At 55.2% G+C, this 16,736-nt stretch overlaps 5 protein-coding genes across 5 annotated transcripts; 2 read left to right on the top strand and 3 right to left on the bottom strand.

Moving 5' to 3' along the window:
* Positions 1-376: 376 nt before the first annotated feature.
* CH63R_05910 (Transcription initiation factor tfiid 127kd subunit) lies at positions 377-5,252 on the top strand (the record flags this gene model as incomplete). Its single annotated transcript, XM_018300885.1, has 2 exons — positions 377-4,090; positions 4,149-5,252. 2 exons carry the CDS (start codon positions 377-379, stop codon positions 5,250-5,252), a joined length of 4,818 nt encoding a protein of 1,605 aa, XP_018158735.1.
* A 1,362-nt stretch (positions 5,253-6,614) lies between these two features.
* Positions 6,615-8,474, bottom strand: CH63R_05909 (Cation diffusion facilitator; the record flags this gene model as incomplete). The annotated part of the gene is made up of 3 exons (XM_018300884.1): positions 6,615-8,138; positions 8,198-8,281; positions 8,349-8,474. 3 exons carry the CDS (start codon positions 8,472-8,474, stop codon positions 6,615-6,617), a joined length of 1,734 nt encoding a protein of 577 aa, XP_018158734.1.
* Positions 8,475-12,429: 3,955 nt separating this feature from the next.
* On the top strand, positions 12,430-12,648 carry CH63R_05908 (uncharacterized protein; the record flags this gene model as incomplete). Its single annotated transcript, XM_018300883.1, has 1 exon — positions 12,430-12,648. One exon carries the CDS (start codon positions 12,430-12,432, stop codon positions 12,646-12,648), a length of 219 nt encoding a protein of 72 aa, XP_018158733.1.
* A 1,201-nt stretch (positions 12,649-13,849) lies between these two features.
* Positions 13,850-14,134, bottom strand: CH63R_05907 (uncharacterized protein; the record flags this gene model as incomplete). The annotated part of the gene is made up of 2 exons (XM_018300882.1): positions 13,850-13,912; positions 13,976-14,134. The coding sequence occupies 2 exons, from the start codon at positions 14,132-14,134 to the stop codon at positions 13,850-13,852; spliced, it is 222 nt and encodes a 73-aa protein (XP_018158732.1).
* A 555-nt stretch (positions 14,135-14,689) lies between these two features.
* Positions 14,690-15,248, bottom strand: CH63R_05906 (uncharacterized protein; the record flags this gene model as incomplete). The annotated part of the gene is made up of 2 exons (XM_018300881.1): positions 14,690-14,861; positions 14,959-15,248. 2 exons carry the CDS (start codon positions 15,246-15,248, stop codon positions 14,690-14,692), a joined length of 462 nt encoding a protein of 153 aa, XP_018158731.1.
* Positions 15,249-16,736: the final 1,488 nt, after the last annotated feature.

The raw sequence follows: 16,736 nt of genomic DNA, 5'->3' as shown, positions 1-16,736 counted from the left end.
GTGTTTGGTCGCAGCAGAACTCGTCTCGACAGCGCACCTCTCACCTCGCCGCCGACCGTCGCAAAGGCAGTATTGGTATTCGCAGCGGCATCTGGTCCTCGTCCACCTCTCCGTCCGCCAGATTCAAACACGCCCGGCGTCCACCACCTTCCACGACCCGAATTTCCAGCCTCGCGACGATCAACTGCGACAGGATGGTCGAGGCCCTCGACGAATTCCGTACCTGAGAACCTCGCGCCGGCGCACCTTCTTGGATTGCATCCGCCGACCTCTCACACCCCGCCGTCAATTTGGCGACTCGGCGACTCGAGCGACTCGGCCTTTTTGCTTGGTGCCGACCCTCGACGCAATCCTACCGAGCGCAAACTAAGCAAACATGAGCGCCATCATGGCCCCTGCGGGCGCCCCCGCCGTCGACGAGGTCATCGTCAGCGACTCCGAGGACGACCTGCCTCCTGTGAATGACGAGCCACCCTACCCCTACTTCGTCCTCAAGCAAGATGTCGAGATCGAAGTCAACTTCCGATCGAAGCGGATCCAAGGAAAATCCCACATCACGTTGGGCTTGGTATCAGGCTCCATCTCTCAGCTCGACGAGCTCGCCATCGATGCGCGGCAATCCGAAATCGACGTCAAGAACATCACCATCACTGCCTTGAAGGATCAGACACCCATCAGCGCGCCGAGAAAAGTCCCAGCCACGTACACGGACCCGTATAAGTTACTGGATTACCCGGACTACTACAACTGGAACGCCTCGCATCACGATCTGAGGAAGATCCGGATGCGCTCCATCATGCATAACCGACGGCATGACGTGCCTGCCGAGAATAGAGAACTCGTTGGCTGTACGCCCGTTGACGGTGCTTTGCGGATTAATCTCCGAGAAGCGAAGAAGATGAAGGAAACCAAAGAAGGCAAAGAAGAACCGACATCAGGAGCGGGAGTGACCAAGCGACCGCTTCTCAAGATACGTGTCTCGAGCGTGACACCGAATGAGCTCCAAGCAAGCGAGCTCGCTAGCTCACGGGAAATTCGAGTCACAATACCATTCAAGACCAAACTCGTGCGGGATGGCTTCCAGTTCGTTGGAGTCGACCCAGGTGACCTCAGATACCCGCACGCCTATACCCGCCATTCGATCGAGCCGGGGACGGCATCGTGTATCTTCCCATGCATCGACGATCCTGGCCAGCTTCCGACCTGGACGATGGCCGTGAAGTGTCCGAGGACGCTGGGTGATGCACTCTGGCAGCCTTTGGCCACGCAGAGAGCAAACGGCAATGCGAACAACCATCGGGATCGTGGGCAAGCCAACCAGTCCAAGACCGATAGAGACTTTGCTCTCACCGAGGAAGACAAGCTTCTAGAGATGACGGTGGTGTGCTCCGGGAGCCTCTCGGACGAGATTGTGGACCCTGAGGATGAACGCAAGAAGATCATGACCTTTGACCTCGACAAACGGGTCGCAGTCCAGAAGATCGGCTTTGCGGTTGGTCCATTCGAGCATGTCGACCTCTTCTCCGACTTCCGTACGGAGGAAAACGACGAGAAGCTTGGCGGAAGCGCGCTCAAGATACATGGTTACTGCCTCCCTGGAAGAGCCGCGGAGGTCCACAACACTTGTGCTGCGCTTGCCGCTGCCGCCGACTTTTTTACTCTGACGTTTGCTCGTTTTCCGTTCGAAAGCTACAAGTTATGCTTTCTTGACGACATGGCTGACGATACCGTGGCCTTGCAATCGCTTTCCTTCATCAGCACTCGTCTGCTGTTCCCCGAAGACATGATTGATCCGGAAGTCGACGTAACAAGGCAGCTGGTGTACAGCTTGGCCTCACAATGGAGTGGGATCAATCTCTTCCCAAACACACGGAGAGATCTCTGGGTCGTCATCGGCATCGCCTACTACATGACCGATCTGTTCTTGAAGAAGCTGTGCGGCAACAACGACTATAGGTTCCGCATGAAGGCAATGTCGGACAAGTTGGTGACAGTCGACGTTAAGCGGCCATCATTGCATGAGCTTGGCCATCTCCTGCACATCGGAGACTTCGAAATGGAGTTTATGGCACTCAAGGCACCCTTAGTACTCTTCATCCTGGATAAACGCCTGATGAAGGCACCCGCCCAGACCAACCTCACTCGCATTATTTCGAGAATTCTCTACAAGGCCAACATTGGGGAGAAACAGAGCGAGTGGATCATCAACACGGAATCCTTCCAGAGAGTCTGTGAGAAGAACGCAAGGAACAAGCTCGAGGCGTTCTGGGCTCAATGGGTATACGGGTCTGGATGTCCGAGGTTCGATGTTTTCCAGAGGTTCAATAAGAAACGACTGTGTGTTGAAATGACGATCCGGCAAGTGCAAGACAGGGCTCTGAGCGAATCGGAAGTTCTGAAAAAGACAGAATTCCTTCGCGCCATCAAGGAGAAGGCCAATGGCGTCCAAGTGGACGAAGCAATGGGTCTCTTTACGGGGCCTATGACGATCAGAATTCACGAAGCCGACGGCACGCCCTACGAACACATTGTGGAAATCCGCGAGGACGCTGCCAAGGCGGCCAAGTTCGAGATCCCGTACAATACCAAGTACAAGCGACTAAAGAGGAAGAGGAGAGCAACGGAGAAGCTCAGCGCGCAGTCTGCCGCAGACCCCGATAATAACGAAGAGACACTCCTATACTGTCTGGGAGACGTCCTGACCAACCCAGAAGATATGAGGAAGTGGGAATTCTCCGAGTGGGAGCCTGAGATCGAGAAGGCCATGGACCAAGAGTCGTATGAGTGGATCCGGATGGACGCCGACTTCGAGTGGGCCTGCGAAATGAAGACGAACCTGCAGAGCTACATGTACGTGTCGCAGTTACAGCAAGACAGGGACGTCGTGGCACAGCAGGACTCAATGTTGTATCTGAAGAAAAGCCCGCCTCATCCTCTTGTTTCGACGTTTCTCACAAGAACCCTCGTCGATCGTCGATACTTCCACGGCATCAGAACTATGGCCGCCGACATGCTATATCATCATGCTACCGAAAAGGTCGCCATGGCAGGCATGACGCATCTCTTAAAGGCCTTCACAGAGCTCTTCTGCTATCCAGACTCTGCGACTCCTCGTCCGAACGACTTCACGGACAAGAAGCAGTACCTTGTCCAGAGCGCGCTCCCCATGGCAATAGCGAAGATCCGTGACGCCAACGGCAGATGTCCCGAGCCGGCCCGGCGGCTACTGCTGAACCAGGTTCAATTCAACAACAATGCGAACAATCCGTACTCAGACCACTTCTACGTTGCGAAGCTTCTCGAGGCTGTGGCCCATAGCCTGATTCCAGAGAAACGACGGGACGCGGGTGACTCGATGGATCTCGATACATCGATTGAGGAGAGAAGCTTTCTTGGGGAGGCCATTGTCGAAATCGACCGTTTCCGAAGGATGGACGAGTGGGCCAACTCGTACCAGAACATCTGGACGACGACTGCACTCGAGTGCAGACGAAAGCTCATGAAGGCAGGCGTCATTCCCAGAAGTGCATTGGACTTCATCCAATACCTGCAGGACGACACATGCGATCTCGTACGGCTTAAGGCATTTGAGGCTCTCGTGGATCTCGGTTACATGATGGAGCTGCCCATCTTTCGCCTGATCGTCTCTGTCATGAGCACTGACAGATCTCCGTTCCTGCGAGACAAGCTCCTGAAAATCTTCTGTACGGGATTGGCAAGCCTTGCTTTCGGCGAGCAATCCCGGGCTCGGGCTGCTCCTCTGGCCGCCGACAGTGGCGAACTCACCGTCATCAACAATACCGAGGGTGAGACCCAAGAGCGGCGTAAGCAATTTGCTCGGAAGCAAGACATCAATGTTGCACTTGCGGCTTTGCGGGCGGAGATGGAGGAGCAATACGCAGAACAGGAGAGACCTATGATGAGGGCAGTCTGGAGGGCCCTTGATTCCAACGTGATTGGCCGGGCCGAGAAGATCACCCTCATCGAGCTGTGCGGCGCGATGTTCGATGCCGCTGACCGGTGGACGATTACAATGAAGTACCCTAAACGGTGGGCAGTCAATCGTCCAGTTCAGCGTCAGCCAGGCAGGGTGAGATTTTGTCAGTTCCCATTTTGTTGCACTTTTACTAATGATGTCTTTCCTCCAGAATATGATCAACTTCAAGTCATACTTCAAGACGGGAATCCCTCAGAAACCCAAGGAAAAGGAGCCTGAACTACCGGCACCGGCAGCGGCACCAGCACCAGCACCGGCAGCGGCAGCGGTAACGGCTACAGCTACGGCAACGGCAGCAGCAACAGCAACAGCATCGGCGCCAGCTCGACCAACCGAACCCAAGCGTCTAATCGTGAGCATGAAGAGTGGCACCGCCAAAACCAACAAGCCAGCTTCCCCCGCTCCCCGGCCTTTCTCCGCTGTCCCTCGCCCGTCCCCGTCACCGGCTATGCAATCCCCAGTTCCGTCTGCGGCGCCATCGCCAGTTCCCCGGGAAGCAGACTCGATTGTGGCACAGTCAATCACCAAATCGTCCACGCCGAAGCCGTCCGTCGCAAAGCCGTCCGTCGCAAAGCCTTCCGTCGCGAAACCGTCCCCGTCTGTACCCAAGCTGCCGACGGCGAAGCCCATCACCACGAAGCCCTCAGTCGTGAAGCCTGGACTGGCGAGGCCTGGTGTTGCGAAACCTGTTGTGTCCTCGCCATCTTTGCAACAAAATGGACGCTCCACTCCCCAGGCCACCCCTGAGCCCAGTGGCACTGGTACCAACAACAAGTTGCAGAAGAGACCTCGGCCGGATAAGGTGCCGGGAGTCGACGACGCATCTCCGGTTCTCAAGAAGCCGAAGTTGAGCATTCGGCCGGACGGCACTGTTGTTAAGAAGCGGAGGATGTTTAGGTTTAAGCACCCTAACCTCCGGCAGATTCTGAAGAAGGCCGGCGTTAAGAACATGGGCCCCGTCAGAGACCCGTCCCAGCTGAAGAACCGCAAACCCGGGCATTCTTTGAGCGCCCGCGCGTCTCCGGCTGGGTCCCCAGCCCCTCTCCCGTCCGAGAGCATTAACGCCAAGCCAGCTCGGAAGCCTCTACCTGGGGGTCCGTCAACAGCCAGTCCTTCACCAGGCCCAGCTTCACTGCCGCCCAAGCCTCCGCCGCAGGCATCTCCACCGCAGGCATCTCCACCGCCTGCCGAGGGCCAGGCCCCGAAGAAGGTTAAGCTTGTCATCAAGAAGCCGTCGTCGTCGCTGCCAAAGTAAATAGCCACTATGTCTTCGGATGAGCAGCAGTGGGGGGCGAGATCGTGGGTCACACAGACAGAGAAGCTGTGCCAACCCAGGAGTCGTTCACAAGGGGTCTTACAAACTGACCCTTTTGCTCTTAACCTTTTATTTTATTTTTCTCAATTTCTTTTAACTGTCGCGTCCACTATGTTTCCACGACATGGCAGCGGCGTTCATCATCTATTAGGCGTTTTCTTTTTGGTCTGAGAGACGGGGTGAAGACATGGGCTGGCGGCGGATCAACATCATTACCAAACACCGGGCTTTCGCCTTCCCCTTTGCGGACCGAGGCCAAGAGAGCAGACGGGGAAGGAAAACAAATGAGAGAATCGAGACGCGCAGAGGGAAAAGTGCCGTCGCAAGAGCGGCGATTTTGTGTACGAGTAAAATTCCTTTTGAGCCCAAGCAGACAAGAAGAAAAAAAAAGAGCCCAATCGTAATGATACCCCCCTCGGCTTGCTATTATTGCTTTGCGTTTTGTGAGTTCGATATCAGCCCTTCTATTGGTTCGTACTTGGTGAAAGCCAGCCCGCCAGTCTCCACCCTCCTTCCCTAAAGGGAAATTGAACATTTGAAAATGGCGTGGCGATCGGAGCGAGGTGACGTCGGTGGATGGTTGTCGTGGCTGCCATGAGTTGAGGAGCTTGGAGGAGTTCCGACCCCGCCGTCGCCGTCGCAGCCTTCGTTGGCTGGGCCTGATTCTCCATAGCCCCCGGCACACGCTCATGTTGGCGAAGATGTCTGCCAGGCGTGCTGAGATATCCCAATAGGCCAGCCAACATAGTTATCACAGCTGCATATGGGGAGGGCGGCCCCTAATGGGTTTTAGCTTTTTCTTGTTTTTGTTTTGGGTTGCATAACTATTGTACACGCTACCTCGCGCCCAACCGTTCTTAATGGCGGAAGGCTACGAGCATGTTCTACAAATGAGAAGAAAAAAGGAATAGAAAAAGAAAAGGAAACACCGCTCCATTGGAAAGATGTGACGATAGAGAAAACCAAGGCAAGTGACAGCCCCAATCGTGCGGTAATGATGCCTTCAATTCCGTCGAGGAAGCCACTGAACCGGAAACCAACCCGGAAATCAAACCCACCGCCCACTGGATTCAAGAATGCAGTCAATGGTTTATCCACTCTGCCCGTCTTTACCCAGCCTGTAAACGCCAGTGTTTTTGGCAGCTCAAGAAGGAGCAGCAAAAAGCAAAAAGCCTCGCCTCTAAGGTAATGGCAATGAAGAAAACCATGGTCGTGTTTGGGGATGTACGCGCGCTCTTAGGAATGGGGGTATTAAGGGTGTTTGCGTGTGTGTAGATGAGGGGGTGAAAAGCGGAGCCGAAATCAGTGCGCGTGCGAGTGCGAGTGGCCGTTGCCGTGGTCATGACTGTGATCGTGGTCGTGTCCATGGCCGTCGTGGCTGTGGGCAGACTGGCTACGCAGGCTACCGGCAGCTGTCGACTCGGAGCAGCAGCCGCCGGCCGCGCAGTTGTCCACACACTCGAGCAAGCAAGTCTGCTTGGGCGAGCCGACAGAAGCGGCGCCATCGTACTGTGCGATCTGCTCCTCCTCGTTGGCGTGGTGGTGCTCGTCGTCGCCGCAGAACTCGGGTTGGATGGTGGCTGCGTGAATGCCGTAGGCGTGCAGGCACTTGCGGGCGCGCTTGGCGAGCTCCATGTACTTCTCGCCACCCTCGGCCGAGATGGGGAAGTTGACGTGAACGTGCAGGGAGGCGACGATCTTGGTGTCAGAGAGCTGCCAAATGTGTACGTGGTGGCAGCTGAGGACACCGGGCAAATTCTGGATATCCTCGCGTACTTCCTGGAGGTCGATGTTGTCGGGAGTGGCTTGAAGGAGGACCTTGGAGGTGGCCTTGGTGAGGGGGATGGCCGACTTGAGAATGATCAGGGTAATGAACAGAGAGACGGCAGGGTCGGCGTAGAAGCGACCGGGCCAGTCGGTCAACCAGATGATGAGAGCCGTGACAATTACACCAACGTTGCCGAGAGCGTCGCCAATGACGTGGAGAACCATGGCATTCATTCCCATGTCACCATGGTCGTGGCCGTGGCCGCCCGACGTCTTCTTGCGCTCCTTGTTGTGGTTGTGCTCGTGGTGAAGGCTGGACTCGCGTCTCGGGCGCTTGGAGGCAGTACGGCCGCGGTGATCTTCAATCAGGTAGGTCTGGTTGTTGCCCTTGGATGCGAGTAGAGGGGATTGCTCGTTGGGCTCACCATCGTCGATGACGGTCTCGTCGATTTCGCTCTCACTCGTGGAATCCTGGCCGTCGAGCTGGGTTCGGCTGGCGTCGATGATCTCCTGTCGGAAGCTCGAAGGGTGGATGCTAATGTCCTCGATACTAGTAAGGCGTGAGTGGTGTCGGGAGCTGGTTCTGCGGCGGTCATGGCTCTTGGAGGTGGCGGACGCGCGGCTCGGAGCTCGACCCACGGGGTCGGACTCCCGCTCGAACCTTATGTGACGAGGCGTCTCAGAAGTGGCAGCGGCGGTAGCTCTAGCGACGATGGCCTCGGGGAAAATATCACCCACGTTGCCCTCGTCGTCGTTGGCGACGCTGGAGAAGTTGGCGCGACCTTCCTCGGCGGCGTGCTCGTCCGAGTGGGCGTGGTCGTGTTCACCATCATCGTGGGAGTGGTCGCCGCCGCCGTGGGAGTGGCCGTGGCCGCCGAGGACGAAGAAGCCGACGAGATTGGAAGCGAGGCCGAACGCACCAACGATAAGGATGAGCTGGGGGTTGTCGATCTCGGGAGGGTCGAAGAATCGAGTAATGGCTTCGAGGATGATGGAGACGCAAAGGGCGATGAGGAAGACGGCGTTGAAGAAGGCGCCGAGAATTTCAGCGCGTAACCACTGGACAATCGGGTCAGCTCGTGATAGCTTCGGTCAAGGTATTTGGGGGGGATGCGTACGCCGTACGAGTACTTGTCGGTGGTGGCCTTTCTTGCCACGGCGACAGCCCACAGTCCGACACAAAGGGAAATGATGTCGTTGAGCTACATTAGTTGTTAGCGATGGGTCGTACACGGGATCAGCGCGAGGCGTGTCGAGTACGAGACGTACCATGTGGAAAGCATCCGCCGTCAGGGCCAGCGACTTGACAATCAAACCAACAATCAGCTCAACGAGGAAGAAGACGACATCGATGGCCAGCATGATGCTGATCCGCGTCGACTTTGACCACGCCATGATGGGCAAAAGTCGATGTTGAACCGCGGAAAGCAGGTGAAGTGGAAAGAGGACTTTGAGAGTCCTTGAATGTATTAGGTTGAGCCAGTAAGCAATTGCGGTAGGAGAAAAAGTCGCTGACGCCCTGTGGTGGTGAGGATAGGCCAGTCGGGGTTGTAGGTAAATCGGAGGGGGGAAGGGAGGATGGACGGAGGTGGAGGGGCGGCGTTGTTAAAATGATATTTTTGGACAGATACCGACCGACGAGGAGGGCCGAGATAGAGTTTGGGGACGAGGGCGCAGGGTGCGAATCTGGCGCCACAGTAGGTAGGAGCGATTATCGATATTGATCATCGGCTGTTTGCTGTCAACTATTGTTGCCACTGCTTTGGTTTCCCCGCGGTTCTTATCACGCTCTCTTTTTCCTTTTTTTTTTTTGCCTTCTTTCCCCCCCTTTTCACTCTATCTTTTCCTTTTTCTTTCCTTTCGAAGACGGAACTACAACAGCCACTTGCATTCTTTGGGATGAGGCAGAGGACCAAAGTGTGGAACGCGGTCGGACGCGGAGACTTTAGTAGTGTACAGCAAGGTACGGACACTATATCTGTACACAAGGCGCAATGGCCACTGGTAGCAGACGGAGGCAGCTTGCAGCAGTGTGTGAGAGAAAGAGTGTGTGTGCACTGATGCAGGTGGGGATTATGACAGAAATGTCTTTCTTCCCTTCTGTTTTTTTTTTTTTAAATTTATTTATCCTTCTTTTCTCCAAGGTGATGGTGCAGCGGACTGCGTAGGAATTACTCTCTGCAAGCAATTAACACGTGCTAGCTGCTGGCAGCACGCAAAAATGAACAAATAACATTGATGCAAAGAAAGGGATGCGGGGCATAGGAGTACGGATACTCTACGGTGGAGACATTTCAACAGGGCCGCGGTACAGATATGGGCAAAGGAACGGAAGGGCAGCTGGGGGGCAATGAACTCTTGAGGGTGCATGTTTCGCAGTGCTGCGCTGCCAGCCCGACTACCTACCTAGGTACCTAGTGTTGTACACCAACAAGGAGGCCGAGAAACCGTAAGGCACGCAGGGAGGTTTGTCCCTCGTGGCAGGGATGAAGGGATCCGAAAAAGACGAAGAAGACAAGACGACGGAATGGGCTTCCTCTCCTTGTCATCCGCAAGGTACCCGAGAGTCGGTCTACACTAGTCGCTGCCTCAAAAGGGCACTCAGAGTGGCCTGGTACTGTACCTATCCAGGTAGGTAAGTATATATGGTAGGAAGGTAAAGGTAGTAGATACTTAGGCAGGATGGCATTGGTTGTGGGTCCTTCGCTTCCGCACCGGCTAACTGCCTGTAAAAAACTCAAGTCGGTCGGTCACAGGTGGAAGGCATGGACCTTTTTTTCTTTTTCTTCCTGCTGATACCCACTCAAATGACGGCGCATCGGCAACAGGGCAGCAGCGTTGGCTGATGCGGATGGAAACTCTCTGCATCACATGGACGGTAATGGGGCAGCGTATCATAGCAGTTTATTGCCTCCCTCCCAATGCGCATCTTGTGCTTTTTTTTTTTGTGTGGTCTTGGTGGCTGGCTAACTGCTGCCAGGCTGGGGCGGAAGGGTGTGAGTACCTAAAGGTAGGTAGGTAAGTGAGGTCTCTCGACTCTAGGTAGGTGGGAAAGTACATGGTACTTCTCTCCTTGCGATCGGCTTCCCATTGGCTCAGAGCGCGCTCTTCCCCACCCCAGCCGGCTGGTGGAATTCTTTCCAGTTTCCTCTATGTTGGTTTAGCGCTCTCTCCTCCCTTCCGATCCAGTAACTGCAACAACAACAACGACCGCAACTGCAGATGCAGCCAGTTCGTGTCGAAATTTCATCGCGGTAGAAAATGTCGGCTCGGAGTTTTTGGGTTTTTTTAAGTTGGTTTTTAATTTTTAATTTTCCATCGGAGGTGTCACTCCTGATCGTACCATCATGCCACAACCCCTTCCCAATTCAGCCGCCGGGTAGCATCATCGGGTCGATCATCCCCCTCCCTGGACTCTGACGCAGTCCTGCATACTCGCCCTCCTGTTTTCTCCTAAACTTTAGCCCGGTTTCGGCGCCTTCCCGGAAATCGACATCTCGCCCCCAACCGAGCTTGCCTTCCCCTGCTCCCCCCAATCCATTGTCCGTTCCTCGGCTGCGATACCCGCCTGCCTCAGTCAGGCCGGCCAAGCCGGGGGCCGTTGTGGGCCGCCCAGCGCGGCCCCGTTGACTAAACCTTTTCACGACTTCTTCCGGGGCCATCGTCAAAAGTTCGCCATCAGGGATCTTGGCTCGGGCGATGTGATTACGAAATCCGGACAAGCCTTGTCCACTTGGTCTTTCGTCCAAAGGAACACATTGGCCTGGATCCCTATTAGGGACTTCTTTCTCTATCGTCTGACTGGTTATGCACCCCCACTGCTCCTCCGTCCTTACCTACCTAGGTACTGCTCTGGCGGCGCTAGACAGCACTGATCCCCCCAACAAGTCCCCCCCCCCGTTACTAACAAATACGACCAGAACGGCCACGCATCTGGAGGTGATCGCTAGTACTGTACCAACAAAACGACATTCAGGAGCTTCAGGAACACAAAGCTTCTGCCTTTGGAAAGAAACAATACACCCTCGATGTGAAATTTGGGGGCAAGCAGGTCGTTGTGCCCCCTGATACAGGAGCGGAGTACAGCTCCATCTTGGACCAGCGTGCTTTCAGTCGAGGCGTCACGCCGCAAACCAGTACTGGGACGCTAGTCCAGCTCCCCTCTGGCCAACTAATAACTTCCCCCGGAATTGCCCGCGTGCTTCATGAGTTCGTCGGCGAGGAGGCAATCACAGAAATTGACTGCCTCGTCATTGCATCCGACACGGCGAAGTTCATGTTGTCCGCTCATTTCCTGGGAGTCACCGACACATTGATTAGTACATGTATCACATCAAAAGCACCAGCCGCGAGTCTACCAGCCGCTTTCGGGCTCACCTAATAAGAAACGAGCGACAACGCGTCTTGGGCAGCTTTAACCGCATGCCGGCCTTGGCCCCTTCACGACGTTGGCTCTGACGAGACATTGGTATCCGGTACATTTACTAACTCGCTTGGCCTCCATGTTGAAAAGACTCCTGAGAACTTCGTCGAGGTTGAGTCCGCTGACGGCTTTACTGCCATCACGTCCGGAGGTGGGTCTTTAGGTTTCGTATATCTCCATTTCCGTCAAAGAAGGGCATAGGGCCTAGAATGGCCTAGACATGTTATTGTACTTCAGCGATGGTTCTGTTCAACACAATACTTCTTGAGGGTTGGTAGCCGCCGACACCAGCTCAGATCTAGATACACCTTACTTTCGTATATGTGCTGTTCAGGTGGCACAGAGTAAGGTGATGTACAACGAAGTCAGCTGCCTTCAGTTTCCATGTCACACTAACGAATCGTTTTACGTCGGTGGCGCCTTTATTGCCAACTTTGCTTCAGCAAGAATGCCCCCAATTCGGTAGGCGTGATCCAGCATCCGCAGGAACGATAATAGGGGCGGAGACCCGAAAGGCAAGCAAGGTCACGATTCAGCAATGTCTCCGGTCTGTCAATAGCGTACCACTTAAAAGACTATTGGAACATCACGCCATGCCTAGTTTCCAGCCCGTATCATAAAGGTTAAGGGTACAGGGTCCCAGCTGTTTGTCACATCGACATGGAGGTCATGGCTTTCACGCCGGAATCGTGCTTGCATCTGTCTTACTTCCCGCATAAGTGACAACACGCATGAAGAGAGGATGGGATGCTGTCCTATTTGACAAGCGTAGGGCTGTTACCCTTCGTCCATCCCAGGCCACGAACCGGCTTACACGGGAGACAAGAGCCAGTCGGTGATGGAAGCAAAGAGTAAAACACACCAGAAAGGCCAAGCACACGACGACCACCATAAACAACAGCCCTGAGCCATCACGGAAACGCAAAAATGGAAGAATCGTCTCACGTCAACGCATGTGGCGTCGAAGGCTTGTCCTGCACCGAGCACGTGAAGAACGTGGATCGCATACCTCGAACTCTACTCTTCTCTTCTCTCCTCCGCAGAAGTAGCGGCAAGCAACAGCAGGTCGAACGGCGCGGACCTTCCGGCCACCGACCGCTTCGCGCTCATCGAGTGCCGCCTGCACATCAACGCCGCGCCACATAGACGCCCCTCGCCTCCCATCGGAACGCCGCACTGGCGCTCGATATCGACGGGGCCTACGGAGGAGATGGTCAGCTGGTCGGGCGGGCGGGCGAACGGAAAGGCAGGACACCGGATGGCGCGAATCTGTTGAGGGAGGGAGAGGGTTTGGACGTACGTCGGCGAGGCTTGCGCCTACTCGAACTCTGTGCTCTCGGTGTGGGATCCGCGTTTTCACCGAGCGGGGGCGTGTTGTTGCCTAGATGCTCCTCGTCTTCTGAGCGGGCGTGGACCGCAATCGATAGTCGTGAAGCCATGGAGGGTGCAATCGAGATTTTGGAAGCAGCGCGAGACTGGAAACCCGATGTTGGCCTCTACGATGTCCAAGGTTTCTTTTTTTGAGTATCTACTTGGTTCGGTACCTTCTCGAGAGACGGCACGGGGGGTGTGGAGCCGAGGGATGTAAGTTTGGGATGATCTGGCTGGATGCGAAGGCCTCCGAGAGTGTTAGATGCGCGTTCCGACGAGTGGCGGATTATTGGCTTTCGAATTCCGGATGAACTAGGAAGAAAGCCCGTTCAGTTTCTCGAGGAGGCAAAGTTGACCAAAAATGGCACGTGAGCTTCTGCCTGGAGCGCGGAGCCGCGGTGGCTCCGCGGGGTACCGACCGGGTGGTTCCCACTCTAGCCCGTCTCGTCCGACTCGGCTCCGGAAGACGCCTGCGATACCCCCCGCGCTCATGACTTTGTTGTTCTGCGTCACAGCCGAAAGTATCGCCGTCCTCGGAGTGATGCCAGGGTATCACGTTGACCTCTTGATCTTTTCAAAAACTGCAGCACACTCCGGGAGGACGTCTTCCAAGACAACCTAGGCATACAAACTGTCTTCCCATCTTTTACCTGGTGCGCCGGATCTGTCACCGCTTCCATCGGATCCATAACGAACGCCGAGTGTCTGCATCCCATGCCTGAAAGATCTCTGCATACTTGTAGCTTGATGAGTTTTTCACCATGCAACACGGCGATATTGCACATGCTAGATGGCAAGAACGGACACATTCAACGAATTGTGAAAAATTTGTGTATTTTATCTATTTACTTTAATAAAAAACCACTTTCGCTAGGATGACATATAGATTCAACGTTGCGAGACCCGAACGGCCGACTGGTTAGATCTCTGGAGCCATGCAGAGCCATCGTAGAGAGCCGGAAGGTTGAGAACTCAATCACCCTGAAGATTCTTTGACGACGTCGAGCGCAATAAGGAAGCCGAAGAAGACGACGCTGAGCTTAGATCTAGTTGTCAGCCGGGGAACAAATTGCAACCGCGTATGCAAACCAGCAAAACATACCGCTAGGAAGCCCACTGCGATCGTCATGATCTCAAACCCTCCGGACAACGTCTTCCCAAGAAACATGGCATGTTGGATCCTCCAGACGCGGCAAGCACCCAGCAGCGTGATGCACATGGAAAAACAGTAGCACACGGTGGCGAGAGGCTTGCCGACCATCGTGTACCCGAACCCCGAATCCGGCGGTTGCAGGGCGAGGAGTTGAGCCACCACAGTCCCCAGGATGGCCGTCACGACTCCCGTGCGAAGGTAACCTAGAAAAGTCCGCTCAAGGGCTGTAGAGGGACGGAGCGGAGCGACCGACACCCGTTAGCTAAGGGCTCGGGATTCGACGGCTGGGGAGCAGTAGGCAAGCGAAAAAGCCCTTCGGGTCTTCGGGAGCGTCAGAGCTACGAGAGAGTCTTCCGATGGTATTTGATGTAACGATTCCTGAAAGAACCTCTGCTTTACATAGGAAACCAGGAAAGAATTAGAGCGGGTGCCTCGACAGAGGTGCGACTTGACTTTGGATGGAAAAGCAAGCGGTAGAGAGCAATCTGGAGACGATTGCTACGCTCCCACCGTCACCGAAAGAAGAGCACCTGCAGGGCTCCAGCTCTTGATGTGATGCCGGATGTAAACACGCAGATGGTCCTGTGTGCGGAACGGAGGTGACAGACGAACGCTCCGTCCCAAGAATCAGGGATTAGAGGAGGTTCGTTCTAAAAGAGACGCTCAACCGCGACGGATGCCAACCAGGAGTCGCCGGATACATATTCCGGATGCTTGTTGAGGGGCCCTGTCGTGCAGCCACTCCCCGAAGTAACACACGCACCCCCCTCTTCCGTGAACCCGGGATATGATGAGGGACATGCGGAGAGTGTGCGGAGATGTGTTCCAGGCGGCCCTGGCCGCCAAGGGAAGGGGGGATACCTTTCCATTTCACGTGAAACTTCACGAGTAAACAAAATGAGGGAAACGAATTTGATGCGCAAGTCACGTACGTACCCAGATGATCGCGGCAGGTCTCAAAGTCGACGACGACGCTGACATGTTCGGCCCAAAACCGTTGTATCGCCCACAGCTTGCCGGACACGATCGGGCCCTGGGCCGATAATGCCGCGGCCGAGGTCTGGGTTGTCCTGTCCTTGGCCGCTTCGGGAACGCTCTGGTTTTGACGCGGCTGCTGCTGGCTGGTTGGGTCGACCTCTCCCTTTTCATGACGCTGCATCGCCCCGTGCGACGTCGTCGCTCGAATGGCGTCTTCTGGTGGCTGAGGCTCCTGCAACGACATATCGTGTGTGCGTGGGCTCGTCGTGGTGTAAGAGAGAGTGCGGCGATGCCTCGGGTGGATGAAGTGTGTCCGCGGCTGGCGTAGATCAAACCGGGCCGCCTCGGTGCTGGAAGACCAAGGGCGGACAACCGGCAGGTCGAATACTGAACGAGTGTAGGAAATTCCGGGAATGGCGCAAGTGTCTCTGGGTTGGATGTGTTTGGTCCTCTCTCTTGGGCATGCGGCGGATGTGGTGTGGTGGTGTCAAGGGCCCGAAGCGCGGTAGCATGGGTCTACGAAACTTGCGTCCTGCAGATGATCGGACAATTATCGCCGATTAGAGTGTGCTCTTGACATCTCTAAACGATTGAACAGCCGAGTTGACAAGGTTACGCGACGGTCGACGATGTGAGGTGTGACTACAATACAGATTAAGGAAAGGCTCGGATTTGGCGCCGGATAGACGGCAGTCGGGAGCGGCACGCGGAGTTGGCCGGCGAGTGGCCGAGAGGAGTCAGAGAGAATAGTTGCCGTTGAAGCGTGACAGGGACCAGATAGATATCGGTGGCATCCGAGCTGAAGAGGGCGCGTGTTGGTCAACGTTGAGAACAGGGGTATCCCGGAGGGAACGGGAGCAGACTGCCGGAGGGGTTGACTCGGACGTAATGTCAGCTGTGGTCAACTCCCGGTAGCCGCATCGAGGACAGGGCTTTCTTTGTCCGGAACTAGAAGGCGGAATGGCGCGCATGGAGGGCTTTGGCGTCGAGAAGCGGTTAGGGCCGAATGTTGCTGATATGGAAAGGGGTTGGATGTTGGTCGATATCCCCGCACTTACACGTTGTTCCTGGGGCACAGGACCGGCTCCAACTGTCAAGTCTCTTGTCGAACGGAAGAAGTTTTCTTGTAAGCATGGCTAACCGGAATGATTGAAAGCTTAGCAGTAAGAGGACCAACAGAGGCCAGGCTTGGATGAGATGCGAGATTGCTTGTCGTGGAGGTAAAAGACAGTATCTCCTATAGATGCATCGAGACGACCATCATCAGCCTTGACGACATGTCTTCTTCCTGTTGCTCCTTCAAGCAGGCTCAACAGCCGTCAGTGTCCACCAAGCGACAAAAGAATTTCCAGCAATACGCAAGACCTACATACTGAATGCAACACAACATTCGGCTCCGACGCCCCTTGCACGGAACTGGCAAGCGAAGCTCCGGTGGAAATGGAACATTGACTTACACAGGCCGTCGTTCCGTCCGGTGTCGCATTCACCTACAGCACATGAGACGAACGACAGGTGTTGTTGATGATGTTGATGAACTTTAAGATGGGCCATTGAACCAGTATTTTGTGCGCATTCCCGCCTTGTCCTGAACGCGTTGTACCCGGCCCCCCCTCGGCCGAAGTCGATCGACGGCTTTCAGCGCGCATACCCCAAGCGCTGAGATGACGATAGGCCACACGGCAACGCCGCCGGCCGCGGATGCAACTCGGCCATGCACAGCACACAGAAA

The sequence above is a fragment of the Colletotrichum higginsianum genome, chromosome 4 (assembly GCF_001672515.1).
Source record: "Colletotrichum higginsianum IMI 349063 chromosome 4, whole genome shotgun sequence".
In the NCBI taxonomy this organism is placed as follows: Eukaryota; Fungi; Ascomycota; class Sordariomycetes; order Glomerellales; family Glomerellaceae; genus Colletotrichum; species Colletotrichum higginsianum.
Note: the sequence above shows the minus strand (reverse complement) of the source record. Positions and strands in the feature narration are given on the sequence as shown.